Here is a 21,000-nt window from a genome sequence, read left to right as displayed (position 1 = left end):
ATTGGAGCTGTTGTCATGGGGCACCTGAAGGTGGGAATAATTAGAAGTGGTCATCTGCTGTGATCTGGTAGGGGTGTCTGTTTAGCTTTCTTGGGTTTATCCCCAGTTGGATGCAGGGACAAAAATTTTAGGGAAGCTGTCAGTTATTTTAGGAATCCTGGGCATTTGGGACCGATTGTTACTGGCGTTGTTGCCTGGCTTCCTGAACCAGTTGCTACATAGAGTGAGCAGACTTTCTACAAGTCTGACTTACAGAGAGCAGGCTGGTGCCCTGGGCTGGTTCCTGTAGATAATGTCCGGGTTGGTCACTGCAGATAGTTGGCTCAGGGTTCTATATAGAGTCTGGTCACTGTCGGTACATTCAGTCTCTCAGGTAAACATGTAAACCTAAAGAGATCACATGAAATTCTTGGCTCCTCATTTATAAATGTTTACAATTACTGACAGGTGACAATGAGAAGGAATGCAAATTATCTGTGTTGGTTTACTTAACAGTTTGAAATGAGTTAAGGGATTCTTTAATGTATACACAATCAATCTTAAACATCGTGGTGCATGTAAAAGTGCTCATCGGGATTGTATGTATGTATTTATGAACATTTATGCTCTTAATATAATTGTTTTATTCATTTTGAACATTTTTGTTTTGAGACAGGGTCTTGCTCTGTTCCCAGGCTGGAGTGCAGTAGCATGATCATAGCTCACTATAGCCTCCATCTGCTGGGCTCAAGTGATCCTCCCACCTCAGCCTCCAAGGCAGCTGGGACTACAGGCACACACCACCACGCCCAGCTAATTTTTAAATTTTCTGTAGTGATAGGGTCTTGCTATGTTGCCTAGGCTGGTCTCAAACTCTTAGGCTCAAGTAATCCTTCTCCCTCAGCCTCCCAAAGTGGTGGGATTACAGGCATGAGCCACCATGCCTGGCTGAGCATTTATTTATGAAATCAAAGGTTTCAGAATTTTAAGAAGGGTAAAATATGTAAGAAACCGATGAAACCATAGACAAAATGGTCATATAGTAGGAGAAGGGAGATAAGGTAGCTCACTGCTTCTCAAAGTGTGGCCCCTGGATCAGGGGCATCAGCCTCATTTGGGAATTTGTTAGAAAAGCAAATTCTCAGGCCCCACTAATGATCTACTGAATTAGAAACTCTGAGAATGATGCCCAGCAATCTGTATTTGAGTAGCCCTCTGGGCAGTTCTGATACACATGAATATTTAAGGACCACAAAATTAGATTGATGATTTGTTTTTAAATACAGAGTATAACTCTGTTGCACAGGGTGAGTGCAGTGGTATAATTACAGCTCACTGCAGCCTCAACCTCCTGGGCTCAAGCAATCCTCCTACCTCACCCTCCCGAGTAGCTGGGATGACTACAGGCATGTGCCACTATGTCTGGTTATTTTTTATTTTTGGTAGATAAGGGTTCTTGCTATGTTGTCCAGGTTGGTCTTGAACTCCTAGATGCAAGTAATCTTCCCACCTTGGCCTCCCAAAGTGTTGGGATTACAGATGTGAGCCACTGAGCCTGGCCAACAATAGATTAGTGATCAAGAACATAGGAGAAAGAGAAGAACAACTAGAAAGAAAAGAGAAAGGGTGCAACATAGGCCTGATTAAACAAAAGACAGGAGCATCCGATAAAACAGGTCCACGAGTTATAACCACACTGGAAACACGCACTGTGGAAACTGCATTTCAATGCCAAGCCTCACAAGATAAGATATTAGGGAGAGAGACAGAGAGAGAGAGGGAGAGAGAGAGAGAGAGAGAGAGAGAGAGAGAGAGAGAGAGAGAGAGAGAGAGAGAGAAAGGAAAGATGTTGAGGAGAGAAGAGTAACCACTTGGAATAGACACATTCATATTTTATTCATATCTCTGAGGGGAGCAGTGTATGTTTTGCTGGGTGCAGCTATTTTTCAAATGTCTGTAAATTCGATTGGGTTGAACAAAGTACAAATTAATTTAAGTGCATCACTGAACTTACTATGCCTTTCGCTGTCGTGTGTTTTTCTCAGTCGATTTGCACTGAGACTACTACCATGAACACTGAAAAGGGGTCCCCCTATGTAAAACATTTATAGACCAGTGGCTTGTAGGGTAAAGTCTAAACTTATCAACAAGGTCTGTTCCTAAGTGTCTTATGAGCTATCCTTCCTTGTCTCAACAGGTTGGTTGTCTGCTGACTGTTCATTCACATGTATCTTGTAGCAATATCAAGTCACTTGACATTCTTAAAATTCAGCAGGTTTTGTTTCTTCTACTAGTGAACTCCTACATATCCATTAAGACTCTGCTCAAATATCACCCCCTTTACTTCCCAGTAAACAATGTACTCCTTGAGTGAGGAGACCATGTGTTTTCTTCTGTATATGCACAGGACCCAGCTTAATGCCTGGCTCAGTTAATGCTCAACACATATTTGTTGAGTATTCATTTACCACTTAGACAAATTATACCTGTTACTTATCCAAAAGGTGTGCTTTTCTGTTAAATAAAACATAAAGCAAGCATGAGAGGGCTTGCATATATCCTTTACTTGGTCTTTGTAGTTTGCCTATATAAAGTTGTTTGCTACTGATGAGTCAGTAAATGGGAAACAGAAAACAAAAACAGCAACAAAATCACAGTGAAGGAAAAAGAAAATCAGTCAACCAAAACAAAACCTAGGCTAATACTGTTGTTATTGTTTATCATGGCATTTAGCTTTGAGCTTCCTGGCAGTCTATGCAAAAGGAAAATATTGGATTACATAAGCCAGTTTGACCAATGAATCACAGTGGTTTATGAAGACAGATGCATGGTTTTTTTTTTGTTTTTTTTTTTTTTTTTTTTGTTTTTGAGACGGAGTCTCGCTTTGTCTCCTAGGCTGGAGTGCAGTGGCCGGATCTCAGCTCACTACAAGCTCCGCCTCCCGGGTTTATGCCATTCTCCTGCCTCAGCCTCCCGAGCAGCTGGGACCACAGGCGCCCGCCACCTCGCCCGGCTAGTTTTTTTTTTTGTATTTTTTAGTAGAGACGGGGTTTCACCATATTAGCCCGGATGGTCTCGATCTCCTGACCTCGTGATCCACCCGTCTCGGCCTCCCAAAGTGCTGGGATTACAGGCTTGAGCCACCGCGCCCGGCCAATGCATGGTTTTTTACACAAGGAATTTACTGTGTAGGTTCCTATGTTATTGACAAAATGTTAGGTTACTCCAGTAGCTATAGAGAATATTTATTTGTTCATTCTTCAAATATTCTTTCAGCACATGTTCTGTCCTAGACATTGTGTGGATCTTGGACTACAGAAATGAGTGATACGTTCACATTCTACAGGAGGAGAGAGACAGGTGAATTCATGCAATATAGGGTGATACAGTCCATGTTAGAAGGAAGGTCAGGAGGGTCTGGGAGCCCAAGGCAGAAACCTTGGCTGTCATTGAGAAAGGAAGGCTCTGGGGAAGAGAAGACATCTGAGCTGAGTTTTAAAGAATGAGTTGGGTTGGCCAGATGAAGTTTTGGTGGAGGGGTGTCCTGGTAGATAGAACATCAAGTGTAAAGTTTTGGAGGAATGAAGCATGGTGCAAGGTGCAGCATTGCATGATGCAAGCGACTCAGTCACACTAGAGCACTTGGTGGGGAGGGGAAGCAGGTGAAACTGACAAGGTAACAAGCAAGTGCCACACCATGAATTATCCCCAGTGACACCAAAGGACCTTGGTCTTTGGGTTCTGCAGGGCAGGGCAAGGGAGAGCTATAAAAATAATTTAAATAAAAAAGTGACATAGTCTAAGTTATGTGTTTAAAGATGAACAAATGTTCCTCATGCCGTCGCTCCTTAGTCCCCCACTGGGGCCCAGCTTTGCTCTGTAGGCAATCTGCCTGATCCTAAGTTTCTTCGCTACGAGGCCAAGCACTTCGGAAACACCGAAGCCTGAACTGACATCAATTATGCTGAAAGGGGGAAAAATTAATTAAAAGTTTTCGAAGGGCTGTGTTCTGTATTCTTCTCTATTTTCGTGTTATCAGCAACGCTGCCTTTTCTCCTGGCTGGGAGTTATTACAGTATAACATTTTCATGTTGCTTGTAGGGTAATTATGTCAAATATATGGGAGATGATAAGCGGCAGTTTGTATTATTCTGTGATTAATCTCCATACATTCTGGCATTTCAATCTGGTCTAAGAAGACTACATTTGCTAAACTCTGGTGCAGAGGGAGGATGTGGGGAAGAGCCGGGAGGATTGGCGAGTTGAGACTGAGAAGATTCTGGTTGGAAATATCCCAGTTCCCTCAAAGAACCCAGCAACCCCAGGCTCCAATTTCCCTGTTCCTTCCAAGGCTCATTAAGCGTAGTGCTTCTGAAAGTGCACCTGGCTTGCTTGTGTACAAAGCACACTCCTACCCCCTTTGCTGGCCTCCCCCACCCCAAACCCACAGAATCAATATTTAGAATGTTATAAAGCCAAGGAATTTGCATTTCCTACCACTCCCTGCCAAATCGTTCTTACATGTTTAGAATTTTTGAAAAGCAGGTCTAGCTCTGTCAGACCCAACCCTTTGCAAACCTGAAATCGAATATGAAAGTTTTCCACGATGGTGCTGGAGGAGCAGACTTGGGAATTTAGAATGACCTGGGATGACCCAGGGAGACCCTTGCATCTCCTTATCTGGGTTTCTTTAAAAATGTGAAATAGTTGGAATTGGTTTATTGTTACCCAGAGGTAGGATAAGGCATCTCTTGCAAGATGTTAGAACAGGGAAAAGAACATTTCAGTAGAGGTTCTAGACACAAAGTTTGGGAATGAGCCCTACAGTTGGAACAGAGTCTGAAGCTGGAGAAATCTTGGCAGGGAAAGTAGAGGGATGCCTGGTTTCACATCCTCCTTGGTCAAGGGACCCCCCCCGCCCTGAATCATCCTCAACATCTCAACCAGAGAGGGTGATAGCAGATGACTTCTCCAGGCACACAGTGCTGTGCTTCTGCTGCATTTCAACCTAACGTTGGGGTGCTTATTTTTGAGACGGGTCTCGCTGTGTCACCCAGGCTGGAGTGCAGTGGTGCGATCTCAGCTCACTGCAACCTCCACCTCCCGGGTTCACGCCATTCTCCTGCTTCAGCCTCCTGAGTAGCTGGGAATACAGGCTCCTGCCACCACACCCGGCTACTTTTTTGTATTTTTAGTAGAGGCGAGGTTTCACCGTGTTAGCCAGGATGGTCTCCATCTCCTGACTTCGTGATCCGCCCACCTCGGCCTCCCAAAGTGCTGGGATTACGGGTGTGAGCCACCGCGCCTGGCCGGGGTGCTTTTTCTTGATCACCACACTGTTCTGGTTTCTGAAAGCTGCCTCGCAGGGTGGTGGATCCCTTAGAGGTAAAGTTCATATGGGGCCTCTGTGTTACATCTCTCTAAGCCATTCCCACTGGGGCCGGACCCCTTTGGTCCTCACCAGCCTGATCTCTTGGGCCCTGCAGCATTCCAGAATCTTCCCAGTTCCCAAGTGGAACCCTCTGCCAAGTAACCCCTTACACAGACAGGCAAAGAATATTGTGGCTTATGTTGAGTTCTCTTTAGTTTATGATTTATTGATGGAGAATATGAAATTTTCATTAAAACAGACTGCTGTTTCTCACTCATTTGTCGCATTTTTAATTTGTATTTTAAAACATTAATAAAACTGACACAATTATTTTTCAAAATGTCAAATATATTGAAGAGATGGGACTGGAACGAAGCTTCGTGTTGTAGCAGAAGGAGGCATTGGTTCAAGAAAATGATCTGGTTACACTGAGATCTTTCCCCTTCCTGAACCTTATGGTCAGATAAATTGTCTCTGAGTTCTTAACAGATATCACTGTTTACAAAGTACTTTCATTTTTTAAAAAAATCCTGAGATATTATCCAGTAGTGCTTGGTGAGGTCCTGGGTTATGTCTGTGGTCTTAGTATTATTAATAATGTACCCCTGGACTGTCCTCCTTTGTATGACAAATTGTATGATGTTCTGAGTCCAAGACTGCAAGGGGTCTTGACTTAGACATAACTGGTTCATGTCTTTGGTAGCCACATGACCTCAAGCCTGTTTCCCCATTTGTAAAATGCAGAAAATAATAGCACCAACTTCATGGTATTGTCATGAGTTTAGATGATATGATATAATGTGCCTGGCATACAGCAAGAGATCAATATACGATTGCTGCTACCGTATTTGTGGCCATTATTATTATTAGACCCTGCATAGGGCTGGTCCCGACTTTGCTCTCAGCCTGAACTCAGTCTACACTCCCCATTGCGGCCTCTCTCTGGCAACTCTGGACTTCTTTCAGTTCCATATGTATGTCTTTGCCACAGGGACTTTGCACCTGCTGCTTGATCTTTTAACCTGAGTCCCTTCTCAGCTCAAACATTATTCCCCAGGGAAGCCTGCCCTGATCTCTCTCATTAGATCAAATCCTTTCATCAGTTCTTGAAACATCCTACATCTCTCTTCTGTAACAATTGTCATTGTCAAAAGTTAGCAGTTATTTCTGTGATTCCTTGGTTTATGTCCATCTCTACCTCCAGTCTGTAATTTCCAAGAAGACAGGAACTATGTCCGTCTGTGCTTACCACTGGTTCCCAGTACCTAGTGGAATGCTGAGCTATAGTGAGTGGTCAATAAAAATTGGTTCAATGAGTGAATTGAATTTCACTGCTTCCTGACTCATCAGTTCTACTTCATCTGTTCCTATTAACGCCCAAGTCTCCCCGTCTTTTTCTGTATCTTTCATTGACTATCCAACCTTGGATAAAATGGGTGCTATTATAACAGTAATAATAGCTGAGATTTTTGGAGTGCTTGCTATATACCAGATATTTTACTTGCATTATTTTTTTGGAGACTTATGACAATCTGATGAATTCAATGCAATCATCATCACTCTCATTTCACAGATGAGGAAACTGAGGCTGAGGTAATGATACCCAGCAGGTGAGTGACTAGCTGGGATTCCCGAACAGATGGCTGGACTCCAGAGCTCCTGTCTCTAGCTGAGACTGTTCTGTTCCTTCTGTAAACTATTTTATGAGAAAATAGTTCATCACTGTATCCTTAATCTCCAGCCAAGTGTCTGGAATATAAGGAGTGCGATAAATATGCACTCAATAACTTGATGTTTGAATGAATAAATAAATTCTGATTATTAAATGCCATATTTGTGGCCCAGCGTGGCGGCTCAAGCCTGTAATCCCAGAACTTTGGGAGGCTGAGGACGGTAGATCACTTCAGGCTGAGGTCAAGAGTTCAAGACCAGCCTGGCCAACATGGTGAAACCCCATCTCTACCAAAAATACAAAAATCAACTAGGCATGGTGGCACCTGCCTGTCATCCCAGCTACTCTGGAGTCTGAGGCAGGAGAATCGATTGAATCTGAAAGGTAGAGTGGTAGAGGTTGCAATGAGCCGAGATTGTGCCACTGCATTCCATCCTGGGTAACAGAGCGAGACTCTGTCTAAAAAACTAAAATGATAAAATAAATGGCATATTTGTGAGTTGTAATTTTTTTTAAAGTTACTTTCGTGTTTTTTTCTTTTTTAGTTTAGGTTTCCTGTCACAATCTGGGATCGCCATGGAACATGTGACCTATATGAGCAATGTCTGTCTTGTTTGCGGTGGGGAATAAATATTTAAGGATCCTCAGGCCAATTGCACGCAGGGTGCTTCCAGCTGGTGTAACCTGCAATCCCAGGTTGGGATCCGAAAGAGTGAAGATTCAGGGGTAATTTTCCTCTGAAGGGAGTCGGGGCGTGGGAGGATGGAAGGAGAGGGTGGTGTGAGGCTGCGGGGAAGATCTGCCCAGGCATCTGAGCCTGCTTGCAGGAGGCAGAGCCCTCCTTCGGGTCTGATGAGGGTCAGAGAGAGAAGGAGGCTTTGCGGAGCTGAAGCCGTCACTCGGGTCAGGGGCAAGTGTTCTGGGTAAGTGGGTCTTGGGTTGGGATTCTGCTTTTAGCTTCCCTACCTCCCACCCCTCAATTCCATTCTCAGAGGAAAAGGACCACTGAATCTTGTGTCTTCCAGATCCCATCCTGGAATTCCAGATCATATCAGCTGGAAGCACCCTGAGGGCAGTTGGCCCAGGGATCCTCAAACATTTATTCAGCACCGCCCACAAGGCAGACGTTGTTCATGTGGATCACATGTTCCATGGCAATGCCCAGATTGTGACCGAACACCCAAACTGAAAAAAGTGGAACTAAAAAAAATTGCAGCTCTCAAGTATGCTATTTAATAATCAGAATGTATTTATTCATTCAAACGTCAAGTTATTGAGTACATATTTATCGAGCTCCTTATATTCCAGGCATTTGACTAGCGGTGGAGGATACAGTGATAAACTGTTTTCTCAAAGACACAGATAGGTACACTATAAACGATATAATTTAAATATCCCACAAATTTATCTACTGTATACAAATAAAATACATACATACACACACATATGCAATGAAGTATATACAACTTGAAAACACAGCATGGCCGGGCGCAGTGGCTCACGCCTGTAATCCCAGCACTTTGGGAGGCCAAGACGGGCGGATCATGAGGTCAGGAGATCGAGACCATCCTGGCTAACACAGTGAAACCCCATCTCAACTAAAAATACAAAAAATTAGCCGGGTGCGGCGGCGGGCTCCTGTAGTCCTAGTTACTCGGAGGCTGAGGCAGGAGAATGGCGTGAACCCGAGAGGCAGAGCTTGAGCCGAGATCGTGCCACTGCACTCCAGCCTGGGGACAGAGCAAGACTCCGTCTCAAAAAAACAAAAAACAAAGAACAACAAACAAACAAACAAAAAAAACCCACAGCGCACTCATTCTTTGTCTAGGTTCAGACAGTCATATGGTCTAAAATTCCACGGGAGCTATAATAGAGTACATCGTGTACAATAGAGTACACGATGACACTTCTCTCTCCTCCCTTCGGTCTCTGTTTGCCCACTGTCTCCCAGCACAACCAGCACCATCAATTATTTGGTTTCCCCTCCAGAGCAAATATGTTTATCTTTTTTTTTTTTTTTTTGAGATATGATCTTATTCTGTCACCCAGGCTACAGTGCAGTGGAAAGATCATGGCTCACTGCAGCCTCGGTTTCCTGGGCTCCAGTGAACCTCCTATCTCAGCCTCCTGAGTAGCTGGGACTACAGGCAGGCACCACCATATCCAGCTAAGTTTTTTTTTTTTGTAAATACAGAGTGTCACCATGCTGCCCAGGCTGGTCTCGAACTCATGGGCTCAATAAATCTACCTGCCCTGGCCTCTCAAAGTGCTGGGATTACAGGTGTAAGTCACCACACCCAGTCTCAGGGCAAAAATGTTTACATATTGCCCCCCGCCACCCCTGCCACGACACCTTTATTTTTGTTTTCTCTCTTGTTTTACACAAATGGGAGCAAAGTAAACGGTGTTCTAACCTTGTCTTTTATGCCTATACATATCTTGGAGGTGGTTCATGTCAGTACACACAAAGCTTTCTTGTTCTTTTTTATAGCTGCTTTTTGATAGCTCCACGGATGTCAATGGTGAATTATTAACAGGAAATCAACAGAATGGAAAACTTCTGCAGGGCTTTCCTGTTATGGAAAGAAGTTCCTGGTATAAAACAGAATGGGGGAGAAAACCAGACTGTAGTTTCACACCATATGGTATCATATGATATTATCATGGTTATGAAAAATAGAATCTACACGTATATGTGAATAGCTATATGGATTGGGAAGAATGTTTATTAAAATATTAACATCAATTATATCCCAGTGGCAGATTTATTGTCATATATGTGTGTGTGTGTATATATATATATACACACACACACACCATATATATGTGTGTGTGTGTATGTGTGTATGTGTGTGTGTGTATATCTATATCTATATCTATATCTATATCTATATCTATATATATATATATATGCTGTTTTGTTTTTTTTTTTGAGATGGAGTCTCGCTCTGTCATCCAGGCAGGAGTGTAATAGTGCGGTCTTGGCTCACTGCAACCTCTGCCTCCTGGGTTCAAGCCATTCTCCTGCCTCAGCCTCCCAAGTAGCTGGGACTACAGGCATGTGCCATCATGCCTGGCTAATTTTTGTATTTTTAGTAGAGACGGGGTTTCATCATGTTGGCCAGACTGGTCTTGAACTCCTGACCTCAGGTCATCTGCCTGCCTTGGCCTCCCAAAGTGCTAGGGTTACAGGTGTGAGCCACCATGCCTGGCCTGTTTTTGTTTTTTGAGACAGGATCTCACTTTGTTGCCCAGGATGGAGTGCAGTGATGCAATCACAGCTCACTGCAGCTTCAACTTCTGAGCACATGCGATCTTCCAGCCTCAGCCTCCCAAGAAGCTGGGACTACGGGCATGCACCACCACGGTCAGCTAATTCTTACATTGTTTGTAGACATGGGGTTTCATCTTGTTGTCCAGGCTGGTCTCCAATTCCTGGGCTCAAATGATCCTCCCACCTTAGCCTCCCAAAATGATGGGATTACAGGTGTGACCCACCACACTTGGCCTGTATTTTTAATAAAAGTAAAAATGTGTGATTCCTGCAGCCATGACAAATGAAATATTATCTTTGTTTTGAAACAAACAAGTGCCCTTCACACCTGCTCTGCCTTTTACTACTGCTGAGGGTGAATAATTAGACCATGAACAGCGCTGATTCCCAGGGCCTCAACTGTGAGTCCTCTCCTTTTTCTTAGCTCAATGCCTGGCACATGATTAAAACATGGAAGCAAAAAACCCAAAACAAACAAAAACGAACAAAAAACAACAACAAAAAAGAAAAAGAATAAGTATCTGAACTTAAGGGAGCAAGAATGGCTTTGTCAACGGACCTTTGAATTCACTTTAATTTGCTTTAGCAAGTCTTTGAAGACTTCATTAGTTGAGCTGATTTTAGTAATGAATTGGTTGTGACTCTCCCCATTGCTAGTCATTATTCCCTAATGTTGAGATACTGAGGTTGCAAGCCTTCATCCAAGTCAACCTTCTCATTTTAGAGACGAGGATGTTCAGTCCCTCAAAGTTCCCGAAGAAGACGTCAAGGTGTGGTGAAGTTAGCTATGTACAAATTATTATATGAAGAGCTTTCAAAACATACGAGTACCTGGGGGCTAAAAATAATAAAATGGGTTGTTAGAGATGAAAGAGTTGGGATTCAGGACCTGTTTCAACCCCTTCTTTTTTTTTTTTTTTTTTTTTTTTTTTTTTTTTTTGAGATAGTATCGCTTGGCCACCCAAGCTGGAGTGCAGTGGCACAATCTTGGCTCACTACAACCTCCGCCTCCTGGGTTCAAGTGATTCTCCTGCCACAGCCTCCCGAGTAGCTGGGATTACAGGTGCACGCCACCACACCCAGCTGATTTTTGTAATTTTAGGAGAGATGGGGTTTCGCCATGTTGGCCAGGCTAGTCTCTAACTCCTGACCACAGGTGATCTGCCCGCCTTGCCCTCTCAAAGTCCTGGGACTTTGAGGCATGAGCCACTGCGCCCTGTCCAACCCCTTCATTTTTGATACTTTTGTCTCTCACTTTGACCACGAGGACTTGAGAAAACACTTGTTCAGGATCAAACCAAAGAGCCAGGGCTAAAACCTGGATATTATGATTCTCAGCCCTGGGACTTTCTTCAACATTGTGTTCCATACACCCCAGGCAGCACATAAAAGATGGCAGGGCTCCCTACGCAGTGAGTCTTCTGTACCTTCACCTTTACTTGACTTGATGAGAATTATGCAGGAACCAAAATTCGCAGGTGACGTTCCCATGATGAAGGATTGGCTGCAATGCCACATTCATCACAGAACTCATAAGAGCAGTGCCTACAGTTTGGAAATCCTTTTTCCTTGACAAATGATGTATTTCATTTATTTCCCATGATCTTCTTGCATTATTTCAGTATTATTAATACTTGGCAAATATATTAAAAAAGTAATAAACTGGCAATTATGATTGTGCTATGGACCCCAAACTGCAATTATTCATTACGTTTCAATTATTAACTTCCCTTCAAATGTCTTTCAGCGAAGATTGTAAGAAGAAAAAAAAATCCCGATGAAGCTCTGTACCCTGGTTCCTGGAGATCTATGTTTCACTCTGACTTGACATTTTTCTGATTTATCTGCTATCTCAGGGCTATAGGAATCAAAATAATAATAAAAAAGTCCTCGCTACTTAATAAACAATAACCATCAACACCTTAAATTTATATAGAGCTTTTTAACTCTTCCTGGTGCCTTAGTATCTATGACTGCATTTTATTTCAAAACTAGGCTCATGAAGTATGTGGTTCCAATATATGCCCCTGTTTATTGATGGGGGACACAGAGACACATAGAGACTCAGAGACTAGGGACAGAGGACACTCAGATGGTGAGACTTCCCACCACTCACACCCCTCCACCACCACTCCCCACCATAGCGTCTCAGCACCAGCCCCAGTTCCAAGGCGAGTCTTGACCTAAAGAGAAAGTCAGTCACTGAGACTGATGGAGAAGGTGATGATGACAGGAGTAGCTGTTCTCTGAACTTGCACAGGGACCTAAGTGCTGGGCACATGTTACTTTGTCTAATCTTCCCAAGATCCCAATGGGGAAGATACAGTAATAATTCCGCTTTATGGAAATCTTAGGAGATTTGCCCAAAGGCCCACAGCCAGTATCTAGGAGTACAACCATAGTGATGATAACCCTGATTATAGTTGCGTGAATTCAATGTTGACCATGTGCCAAGTACATTTGTAGATTTTATAAATGAGAGTCCTGAGGATCAAAGGACTTGCTCAAAGTCAGTAGTAACCATGTTGCTCACCTCTCCACCAGCACCTCTCCTTCAGCACTCCCACCAAGCACTTGTGTGTGTCATCCCATCTGATGTATCACCTCATTACTATTTTTCCTTTAACTGCCAAAGGAAAAGTAGTGATGGGAACAGGAAAGAGGGATGTCTATGGATGTAGTTGCCTTGGAGAGACCCTCCCACCAGAATTTGGCTCATGATTAGCCCTCAAAGCAATTCTACACCCTCCACCTCCTCCCCCTTCTCACATTATCCCTGTAGGAGTACGATAAGTGATAGCTATAAAGGACATGAAGAATTCCTTTTTTTTTTTCAAATAAGCAAATTGCATTAAATTTTAATGATGGCCATTATGGACTGGTTTGTCTTTGGTGCTTAAGCGAGTCCTCCAGTCCCCTTTGAAGAATTACATTTGCACAGATTAATTGTCTGCAATTTTGTCCGGCACATCCTTATCCCAGTCATCACACTGCGAAACCTTGTCCCCATCTGGGCAGAGCTCAATGATGTAGCACTTTGGCCTTTAAAATATGCACAATAAATATTTCAGATTTTCTGATGAATGACTTGCTCTCATGGCAAGGCTGCAGGGATAGAGTTTTGCAGGGACAGAAGGAGGGAGAAGCGAAGCAAATCTCAAAACGAGAATCACTTTCAGGCTTCTCAAAGAGGTACTGGGTGCCAGGCAGAAGGGGTGGCTTTTGTGGTCAGATGCCACAGCAGCAGGAGTCACGCTGGAGTTGCTTTCTGAAATGCCTGACTGTGTCCTTCTCCTGGACAGGTATCACTTTCCCAGGATGACTCTCTTCCAAGGAGCACATTTAACCTTCCCAATCTTAGGAACCCTATATGAGACCAAAGTTCCTGCTGAAAGAGATGTGTGATTTTCGGTAAACTGGTCCATGGAAAACTCAATGAAGTGACCAATGTAACATTCAAGGTAACAAGTGAATAGTTAATGGGACACTCAGTTGAATAGTCTGTGGAACCCTCAGTGAAATAATCCATGTAACATTCAATTGGTACTTTGTACTCCATTTATTCAACAATTCAATTTTCCATAAAGCATCCACTTGGTACTTTAAAGCTCTGGACCAGATCATGCCATTTACCTTTAAAAAATATTCCATGGCTTCATATTACACTTAGAATAATATTCTAACTCCTGACCATGTACCTAAGGCTCTGACATGAACCATAACCACCTCACGCATTCATCACCCCTCACAATACTCCATCCACACAGGCCTTGGCCCATCTTCCCTGAACTCACAAAGCATGTTTCTGCTCCAGAACCTTGACACTTGCTCCTCTCTCTTCCCAGAATACTCTGCCTTGGGATCTTCCCAGGGCTGGCTTCTTGATGTCATCCAGGTCTCAACTCAAACGTTCTATCAAATGTCAGAGGATATATTATTGAACTAATCTAAGGTAATCCCTTCATCTCAACCATTCTCTATCAATTACTTTATCTTATCAGCTCTCATCACTATTCAAACTTGTTTGCTTTGTGTATGTGTGCTTTACTTATTGGTTATCTGTCTCTTCCAGTCCAATGTAAGTTCCATGAAGGTAGGGACTTTATTTATGTTGTTCATCATGGTATCCCTACTGCTTAGAATGTAGCTCGTCACCATGTCAGTGCACAGAAGACATCTGTTGAATGAATGAATATTTCTTGAGCACTAATGATACGCAGATTGTATGTTGAGCACCTGGAATATAGCACTAAATGAGGCACGTGGTTCTTTTTAATGGATCCCTTTACATTCTAGTAAGGTGTCTGTCCTTTCACCTTTGATGGCCTTGGACAGCAGCTCTGGGAGGCAAACACACCCAGACAGGAGTGACTGGTGTCCAATTTTGATTATGATACTAGGGTCAGATTCAGAACTCCTAGAGGTTTTAGTGTCAAAAGAATTTTTAGAGATCACGACATCCAAGCTTCCTATTTATAAGTCCCAGAGAGAGGATGTGGCTTAGACAAGTTTACACAGAGGGCCAGCGGCAGAGCGAAAATTAAAATGCAGGACTTTTGACTCCAGGAGTTATGTTCCTTCAATTTTATTGTCTCAGTACTAGGATCTGGGTTCTGAGCAGCCTATGCATTGTTTCAAAAGAAAAATTTATACTAGCACATTCTAATTAAAACCCATCAAATCAAGATTGGTGTGTTGGAGCTGAACCCCAGGTAGTACCACAAAAGACCTTACTAGGGGCACCTGAGCCACAAAACAGCTAGACGCAAAAACAGCTAGAGCTGCTATGAATTCAACTTTACTTCTCATCTACATGAGATAGGTTCCCTATCTCATAGTAGAGGTATCTGCCAAGGGAATGTTCCTCATTTCTAGTTCATAAAGAATTCTACAGCCCTTTCCATTAAATATCTGATTGACAATCCCTCTGAGTGCTTCACAGACTATTCAACTTTTCCATGGACTATTCTGTTGACTGTTACATTGGTCATTTCATTGAGGATTCCACAGACTATTCAACTGGGTGTCCCATGAATTATTCAATGGTTACCTTGATTGTTACACTGGTCACTTCATTGAGTTTTCTATGGATGAGTGCACCAAAAATCACACATCTCTTTCAGCAGGAACTTTGGTCTCAGATGGAGTTCCTGAGACTGGGAAGGTTAAATAAACTTCTGCATGGGTGCAAGAGGCCCTTCTACCTCTGTTATCTTGTTGTGGCAGAATCCTTCAGTGCCCACTCCTTGAGGAAAACCAACATGGCTTCCCTTGTGATGACTCTCACAGCAGTTTCAAACGTGGCCATAAAAAGCAGTACTTGATTTCCCAGCTGAAACACTTCTTTTTCCAGTGTCCTAAGGAGGGGGTTGGAATGGGATAAGTTATGTGTTGTGGTTTTAGGCATTAATGAATATGAGAAACTAAATTATTGAATTTTGCAATGCAAATTATATTTTGAACAGAAATTCTTCATTTCTGAATGCTAAGGACTCATAAAGAATGTCAGTGGTTTATGAATTAGGCCATTAGCATGCAATTTGTGATTCAAACAGCACACTAGCACTGTGTAATAAGTAACTATATAAAGAGTAGTGTTGTTGTCTACATTTTCAAAATATTTTGCTTAATGCATTAGAAAGTTTTCAAAAGGCTGCAATGGGCTGCCCTTCCTTCCTCACTCCTCCCTCCCCGCCTTCCTTCTTCCCTCTGTCCTTTTCTTTTGAGACAGAGTCTCGCTCTGCTGCCCAGGCTACAGTGCAGTGGCGCGATCTCAGCTCACTGCAAGCTCCACCTCCCAGTTCAAGCCATTCTCCTGCCTCAGCCTCCTGAGTAGCTGGGATTATAGGTGTATGCCACCACACCCTGCTAATATTTGCATTTTTAGTAGAGATGGGTATTTCTCCATGTTGACCAGGTTGGTCTTGAACTCCCGGCTTCAAGCAATGCATCTGACTCGGCCTCCCAAAGTGCTGGGATTATAGGCGTGAGCCACCATGCCCGGCCCCTCCTTCTTTTCCAAACTTCCTCCCCAATCCTAATTCTCTCCCTCCCTCCCTCCCATCCTCCTTTATTGGTTAACTACATTCCCCTCCCTTCCTTCATCCCTCCCACCTTCCCTTCTTCCTTCCTTCCTACTTTCTTTCTCTCCTTCCTCTCTCCCTTGTTGTCCTCCTTTCTCTCTCCTTCCTTTCTTTCCTCTCTCTCATTCTCTTTCTATTGGCTACATTAGCTATTACTCTTATGCTTCCCAGTCTAGTCCTTCCCAGATTAGATTATGGGAACTGAAAGAGTTTTAAGAACGAATCTAGACTAGTCCCACTAGCTCTAGAGATGGGAACCCTGAGACCCAGAGAGTGAAAGGTCATGTCCAAGGTCCCACAGGGATAGATCCAGGTAGAGCCAGGTCTCTGCAATACTCACCCCCTCAAATGACTCCATCATGGCAGTGAGCAATCGACTCATCTCAGATACTTTGCTGAGAGCGGGTTTTCATGGAGGCAGAGAGATTAGGGCACTGGCCATCAGGTGAGATTAGAGGGTGGGAAGGAGGTGAGAAACTGGAGGTGAAAAAAGGATGTAGCAGGAAAAAGCTAACGCAAATTTCAACTGTACAGTTTATTAATTGGGATGACTTGATCTCAAGGCAACTGGGACCATGAAATAGCATTGGTATGGAGTAAAATTTCAGTTCAGTTGAAAAAATAAGGTTTCGCAATTAGAACCATCAGTCAAAGAAGGAACTACCTAGTGAAGTGGTGCGCATTCCATCACTTAGAGAATTTCAGGTTGAGTGCAAAAACTAATACATAGAAATCCAGGAGCCTAAAATTCTTCTAGCTTAGTGGTGGTCAACCTTGGCTGCACCTCAGAATCACCTAGGGGAGATTTGAAAACTCTCTCCATGCCCGAGAAACACTGTCAATGAAATCAGACTTTCTGGGGGTGCGACTTGAGACATCAGGACTTTTTTTTTTTTTTTTTTTTTTAAGTTTTCTTTTAAGAATTCCAGTGTTCAGCTAGGATTCAGAACTACCAGTAAGCCCAGTGGTTCTCAAATTTTACTGTGCATGAGAAACACCAATGAAGCTAATTATGAATGTAGGTTCCTGGGTGCCTCTGCCTACCTATTCCAATTCAGTTCATCCAAAGGGGGACCTGGGAATCAGCATTTGAACAAACAACCCAGATGACACTGATGCTGCTAATCTGAGGACCACAGTCATAGAAACACTCCCTGTCTACTTCTTCATGTGATATTCAATTCTCTTCAACAAATGTCCCTGCTAGTTATACACCTGCCACTTTGCTGCTTCCAGAAACAAGGAGGAGCCAATTCCACTAATGGGTTAACTGCACGTGAGAGAGCTCTGACTCAAGGCCAATAGTCTCAGATGGCTTTGGGGAGTCCTGGTCAGAATCATTTTGGAATAGAAGTACTCAACTTTTAGCTCCAGGGATGCACACATAATCCTAGCCTTGAGTGGAAAGCTAGCGATAAGAGAGAAATAACCTTCATCCAAGTCTAGCTGTTCTCTTCCCATATTGATGGAGGATTTTTGGTCATCCTTGCTTCTCACCCTAGCCAGCTGCAGTCTCTTCCAGGTAACCAAGATGCTGAGGATTTTGCTGTCTTCTCCAAACAATTCTCTAAAGCCCTTCTCCAAACAATTCTCTAAAGCTTCTGAGAGTGCCTTTCCCACTCTGCAGGAAAGACCTTCAAAGTCAATAGTCCTGTGTTAGCTGTAACGAAATAGACAAGATCTAGAGTCTGCCAGGGATTCCTGCAGCAGCCATTTTCCAGGAAGATGGCAAACAATAGCATTATTCAAATGACCAGAGGCAAAATATCCCCCCTACCAAGAGTGCCTTGCAGATTTGCACATTCTGTAATGGAGTGTCTTCAGAAGCACACACAGAGAGTGTGCTCAGTGAGTGATGGCCAGAAGGCAAAGAGCTCACCTTGGGCTATGAAATATTTAGAAGTTAACTTAGCACCCTCATGCTTTATAAAGAAGAAAGTTCATGCATTTTTAAATTATTTTGTAAATCATGTTGAAGGCTGACAATGCAGATTTACCACCACGGCTGCGATTTAAATAGCAGGTTATCGTCTCATTATGTTAACAGAGTGAAGAGAAAGAGAGAGTCATTCCCTCTGATCTGTCAAAAGCCTGTTGCGCTCCTCTTGGTGAAAGCATGCCCCCCTCCTCAACTCTGGCTTCCAGGAGATGCTCCCCCTTGGTGTGAGAGGTTGAGGAAGGGTGTGATTGGATGCTTTGAGAGAACTGTCTGTGTTTGGGGGAGCAGGTCAGAAGGGGTGACAGAGTGTTCGTGCCTATTAACTAGAACAGCATGGTGCATGAGCCAGGTTACGTCTTCTGCAGCAGAGTGGGGCAGCGGGGTGACGTGAGATGCATCTTCCTCCTTTATCAGAACTTACGAATTCCTTCAAAAGAGAAAGAGTGTGTGTGTGTGTGTGTGTGTGTGTGTGTGCATTTTGGGTGAACAAATTCATATCAGAAACTATCAGGAAACTAGTTCTGGAATGGTGGCTCAAACCATGAGTTCTAGCACTTTGGGAGGCCAAGACAGGCAGATCGCTTGAGCCCAGGAGTTCAAGGCTAGCCTGGGCAACATGGCGAAACCCCATCTCTACCAAAACTTAGCTGGGCATGGTGCCATGTGCCTGTGATCCCAGCTACTCAGGAAGCTGAGATGGGAGAATAAAGTTGAGCCTGGGAGGCAGAGGTTGCAGTGAGCTATCACGCCACTGCACTCCAGCCTGGGCAATACAGGGAGACCTTGTCTAAAACAAACAAACAAAAAAACAAACAAACAAGAACAAACTATCAGGAAACTGGAGACCCAGTCTAGGTGATGAGGGGGAAATAATAACTTGCAAATAGCTCACAGACCCCACACTCCGCACCTCGTATTGGGGGGGAGACAGAGTCATGGTGTGGATTTACAATCAGATGCTGTTTAGTTAGCTGTTTGCAGCTGTGTGGTTTTGGACAAGTTACTAAACCTCCCTGAGCATAGTTTCCTTTTCTGTAAAGTGGGGCCCAAAACTACCACCCTCAGTGGTCCCATGTGACAATAAAAAGACACAGCACAAGAAAGGGGCTTAGTACAGGCACAGAGTACAGTCTCAATGCAGTCTGGCTAAAAACACGCAAAATTCCATGATTAAAAAAAAAAAATCTTACAACTAGAAATCTTGTTTGGGCTTTGCAGTTGTTATCTTATTTTGTGCTCACAGCAAACCCACGGGGAACTGTCCATGTTATGCTCATCTCACAGAGAAGAGGACTGAGGTTCAGGTAAACAATGAGCCTCAAAGCACACAGACACTAACAGGCAGAGGCAGGATTTGAATTTGGCTGTCCCTGACACCAAAGCTGGGGCTTTTCAACTTTCCCCTGCTGTCTCCCTTCCCTGGAGAGAAGATCTCATGGCTTTATGAGCTTAGGAGCTGTGAGGGCCCATGAGTTGAGCAGTGAGGAAATATTTATTTATTTATTTACTGAGACATAGTTTCATTCTGTTGCCTAGGCTGGATGGAGTGCAGTGGCGTGATCTTGGCTCACTTCAACCCCCACCTTCCAGTTCAAGGGATTCTCCTGCCTCAACCTCCGGAGTACCTGGGACTACAGGTATGACCACCATACTGGGCTAATTTTGGTATGTTTAGTAGAGTTGGGGTTTCACCATGTTGGCCAGGCTGGTCTTGAACTCCTGACCTCAGGTAATCCACCTGTCTTGGCCTCCCAAAGTGCTGCGATTACAGGCATGAGCCACTGTGCCCGGCCTACTTAGCATGTTTTCATGTTCAAAGTTTAAAGTGTTGGTGGCAGGAAAATGTTCATGGGTTGGAGAGAAACCACCAACTTGACTCATACTCATTAACTTTTCTGGTAGACCAGGGGATGGGTGGGCATTATTTTGCTGTGGCTAGATTGGAGGGTGTAACCATCTGCTCTTGCATTGCTGTAAAGAAATACTTGAGACTGGGTAATTTATAAAAAAAAGACGTTTAATTGTCTCACAGTTCTGCAGGCTGTATAGGCTGTTTAGGAAGCAGAGCAGCTTCTGCTTCTGGGGAGGCCTCAGGAAAGTTACAATTATGCCAGAAGGTGAAAACATGAACTCTCATCTTGATCATGATACAAAATAAATATTGGCTCTATCAGAACAATTGGATAGTCTTGTTTTTGTCAGTCATAACATGGTAAGTTCAACCCCCATGTCAATTTCTGAGATGGCAAAATCAGCAATAACTGAGGCAAAGCACCGTTAACGCACAAGACAATTTCATCAAGTAAAATCTCACAAATAATATATTGCTGTTTGTCATCAAGACACTTAATACACTAGGGGCTGCTCCCAAAGCTCCCATAATCAATTTTTGCCAATTTACCAATTCTGTGGCTCTGTGAGGGTTCTGGTAATTTCATATTTTACACACCCACAGAGGTTACAGTAATTGATTCAGTTCTAGAAAGTACTGTAATGACTTTGAAACATAGCAGCTTCTACTTCTGGGGAGGCCTCAGGAAACTTACAATCATGGTGGAAGGTGAAGGGGAAACAAGATGGGGCTTTAGTACTCTGGTACCAGAGTAGTGTAAGGAGCCCTAGAAAGTATTGGATAACCAAGAATCAATAAAGGCAAAAACCAAGTGTGTTCTGGGACATGAG

General features: G+C 43.5%; 1 protein-coding gene across 2 annotated transcripts in view; it reads left to right on the top strand.

The window, feature by feature from the left end:
- TMEM114 (transmembrane protein 114) overlaps positions 1-20,497 on the top strand; it is a 62,521-nt gene extending 42,024 nt beyond the window's left edge. The window contains exon 4 of one of the 2 annotated variants that reach the window (XM_010383647.1): positions 20,368-20,497. In XM_010383647.1, coding sequence (XP_010381949.1) covers positions 20,368-20,447 — 80 coding nt within the window. In that variant the 3' untranslated portion in view covers positions 20,448-20,497. Of the gene's footprint in view, positions 1-9,513; positions 9,772-20,367 lie in introns of those variants that run through there. The other variant, XM_010383649.1, reaches the window with a different exon arrangement.
- The last annotated feature ends 503 nt before the right edge of the window (positions 20,498-21,000 follow it).

The sequence above is a fragment of the Rhinopithecus roxellana genome, chromosome 20 (assembly GCF_007565055.1).
Source record: "Rhinopithecus roxellana isolate Shanxi Qingling chromosome 20, ASM756505v1, whole genome shotgun sequence".
NCBI lineage: Eukaryota > Metazoa > Chordata > Mammalia > Primates > Cercopithecidae > Rhinopithecus > Rhinopithecus roxellana.
The sequence above is the reverse complement of the archived record's forward strand: the minus strand, read 5'-3'. Positions and strand labels throughout refer to the sequence as shown.